Below are 3,660 nucleotides of genomic sequence, written 5' to 3'. Positions count from 1 at the left end.
ATACCGGGCCAGATCTCGGTGCATCTTGTGAAGGAAGTGAACTCCGCAAGGACTCTCCCAAGCGCGAACTGGGAGTATCATAGATTTAACCATATATCTGTGAAGACAAAACAGAAGAGGAATGTTATTCAGTTGCTCACGTTTGATATAAAAGAACAAGTAAAACCATAGTTACAAGAATATACAACAATACCAATATTTATGATTGAGATCATATAATTCTTACCTAAGCAGATGCTCAAAACCAGTTGGTAAAGTCTAGTAGCTCTTGTTCCTCGGGACTCAGGGGGTCGTAGGACCCCTCGTCAGAGGAGTAGGAGGACACTGGGGAGCCTGCCATCGAATTCATGTCGTTGGAGTAGTTCTGAGAGATGGTGGGCGATAGAACCCCGGACTGAAACGCGGCACTTACGGCGTCATGTTCGTCCAGAAGCTGCTGGAGCGCGCGTATGTACTCCACAGCCGACCGCAGGGTTTCCACTTTGCTCATCTTCTTGTTGGCTGCGCCATTGGGGACATGTTCACGCAGAGTGGCGAAGCCGTTGTTGACCAGCTTCACTCTGTTGCGCTCCCTCTCGTTCCTTCTCGCCACAGCGTGCGGTTGCTGTTGCGGCAAGCTGTACCCAAAGCCGGCAAAGTTCAGCCTCCGCTTGCATCTCAGCAGCTCTGGAGAGGATGAGCGCTGCCTCTTCACCTTGGATGTTGACTTGCCGCTGCCTTGGCTGCTGGTTGGGCTGAGCTGGATGCTCTGAGCTGCTGCCGCAAAGAAACAGGCAGGTGGCATGAACTGCTGCTGGCCAACATTGATCTCCATCTTAGCTGTGATGTCCATTGTAAATTGGTTAAGATTTAAAACAAGAGTAGAAGAAGAATCTCAAAGTCTTGGAGTAATAGGTGGCAGTGCGTCCTGCTCGTGGCGTTCACGTGGGACCTAATGCTCTCTTTAGTCTTGTTTAATGGGCAGTCTTCTGGGCTCCTGCCTCGCACACTCCTCGGGCTGCACTGAGTCCTGAGAAAGGGCAGTAACGGGGCTTTTCAATACATTGGCAGCCCCACGCGCTGGACCTGACCACGCCTCCTCTCGCTTGTCGTATTCACCTAGGCTCCTGTGCTGTACGCCAGACGCGTGCCACTTCAACCACTGAACAAACAGTCACCCAAGCACAACTGGTTGCAGCTTGTGGAGTTTTTACTTGTCTTGAGTGTGGCCAGCTATAGAATGCGCATTTAAATTGTTTAATTTTGAAGGCCGATGCATCCAAGCTCCCCAAAAATGTACTTTATTATTTACAACAACGACGTTTCCTGTTTTGCTTATGCTTTTATAATTCAAAATTATTTTTATTAGGCTAATTAAATACAATATACTTTTAGAAATAGCATAAACAACTTATTTAAATATATTTCATGAACAAGTAGGCTATATGAGAAAGTAGATGCATTGCTGGAAAGCTATCCAAACAGTAGGTATTAAAAAGTAAAATGTTCAACCAAGCCGTAACTGACGTTCAGCACAGTCCACATTCTGCTTTCTTTATCGGGAAATAAGCCTATACGCTTTTTTACGCACTTCAATAGCTTTCCTTGTGGACCAAAAAGTGGTGCTGAAAGGCAGCTTTCCGCAAACCTATATGCAGGCAGTTAGGATTGTGTCTCACATTTCCCGTAAATTATGATAGGTTAGGTGCTGGACTTTCAATTTTATTTTTTACTTTCTTTAGTTTGGCGTTTTGTAGGCTACATACTTTGTCTTGGATAGTCCTATACAGTTTATTGTTAACACTTTACAGCCGCATTTGAATACTGCTCCTTTGAAAGAATAAAGCTTTGTGCAACAGAAGCGAATTTTCCACTTTCGTTGGAGCTAATCATCACCAACGTAGAGGTGGAACGGAAGGGTAAATCTGTGGAGGGGCCATACGACGCACGCATTCGAGGATGTTTTGTGTATGATTTGACACACCCTATTTTGTTACACTAGCCTCGACACAGTGTATTTCTACATTTTTTTGTTTCTTTTTAAAGGGAGCATTATATGACATGTCTTTCACGTAGACAATGCCAACCGACTACAAACTCAGTGTGCGTGTGTGTCTGTGTGAGTTAGTGCGTGCGTGAGAGAGACTGCATGAGTGAGTGAGTGAGTGCGTGCGTGCGTGCGTGAGAGAGAGAGAGAGAGAGAGAGAGAGAGAGAGAGAGAGAGAGAGAGAGAGAGAGAGAAAGAGAGAGAGAGGGGGGGGGGGAGAGTGCGTGAGTGAGTACTTGAAAGTTTGGAAGGGGGGGCTATAATAAATTGTGCAATTTTTCTGTGTTGGCTGTGGCATTCAAGATCAAGCTTGTATTGAGGTACCCAGCCCCCACCAACTTTTCTTTTCTTTTTCCTCCCCTTTCTGGCACAGCAAGAGTTTAGAAAAGAAGCGTGGGTTCTATTCAGCATCCCCCTGCCCCCTCACCATTGCTGGGCTTTCTGAAACCTATCTACCATGCCCTGTCAGTGCGGTTCCAGAGTCCAATTAGCGCTTTGTAAAGGTTTTTTTTTCCCTCTGCGATCTTCCAGAGGCAGGAAGGGCGCTCCCCTTCTTCTAGTGTTCCAGTCATAGCTGAGTGTAATAATTAATATGACATCTGGGCGCTTGAGCTTCCATTGAAACACCTCTGTCTTTCTCTCTTGGTCTTTGGATTTTACTGGGAGATAATAAAACAAAATTTATATGGACTCGTTTGTCCCATTTATAATCTCTGTGTGATATGAGGGATTAATTTCCAATTTGTTAGCTGTTAAAAATAAATTGCTTAGTGTTCTTGAGTTTACGTGGTCAGCGTGGGTCGTCTAGAACTTCTATAGTAGGCCTATTATGTGCAACATAGGAACAATGTGTTATTGCTTCAGACCGGGAAAATTGCGCGTTAAAGTTTTGAACATTCAGAAAATAGCTCCTTTTTTTTACGTTAAGGAAAACCCTTGATTATTGTGAACAACAAGTTTTTATTCCATAATTATACACTTGGGTTCGTCAAATCAGTGTTCCGTAGAAAAAAGAGCGTGTTAGACTGCAGGCCCATCATAATTTGGGTGGGAGTTACACACAGCATGTTAAGAGGTCATGACTAAGCAACCCTTGGTTTGCGTGCGCACACGCGCACACGCATGCAGACCGTTATTTATTTTTTAAGGCCCCGTATTAGCACCTCTGCGTATTATGTATATAAGGCCCTTGATATTAGCATTATCACTCAGAAGACATAGCCTACATTGTTTGGCGTGTTGACCTGTCAGAGTATTAAATAGCCATCTCATTTAGGATAAAACATATTTCTGGAAAGTTGATTGCAAATTACCTTTTGTAGGATATTGCTTCCAAAATTATAATAGTTTATTATCAATGATAAAGACCAGAAACAAAAATAGATCACAATATTTTCGTTGTACAGCAGTTCCCTCTAGAGGTGTCGCGGTGTATCAACACATTCCTGTTTACTCATGATCTACCGCATGGCGGCACTGTTCATCCTTCCGATTATCTTAAGGTGAAAAGCAAGAGTAAATTAGGAAAACAAAATATAAATAAAATGAGAGATTTTGGCACACTACTTTTCAGGGGCGTGCATGTTAACAATTATAAGGGTAATTGTTGTTAGAATATGGCAAATCAAGATAGC

At 43.6% G+C, this 3,660-nt stretch overlaps 1 protein-coding gene across 1 annotated transcript; it reads right to left on the bottom strand.

Moving 5' to 3' along the window:
• Positions 1–238: 238 nt before the first annotated feature.
• On the bottom strand, positions 239–832 carry ascl1a (achaete-scute family bHLH transcription factor 1a). Its single transcript, XM_084701818.1, has one exon. It carries the CDS (start codon positions 830–832, stop codon positions 239–241), a length of 594 nt encoding a protein of 197 aa, XP_084557944.1.
• Between the last annotated feature and the right edge of the window lie 2,828 nt (positions 833–3,660).

This window comes from Hypomesus nipponensis, chromosome 7, assembly GCF_054491055.1.
Source record: "Hypomesus nipponensis isolate SF chromosome 7, ASM5449105v1, whole genome shotgun sequence".
In the NCBI taxonomy this organism is placed as follows: domain Eukaryota; kingdom Metazoa; phylum Chordata; class Actinopteri; order Osmeriformes; family Osmeridae; genus Hypomesus; species Hypomesus nipponensis.
This window is presented reverse-complemented; position numbering and strand designations above follow the sequence as displayed.

What these genes read in the sequence shown, in the direction of transcription:
- ascl1a (XM_084701818.1), bottom strand. Translation starts at nt 832, where the DNA reads ATGGACATCACAGCTAAGATGGAGATCAATGTTGGCCAGCAGCAGTTC.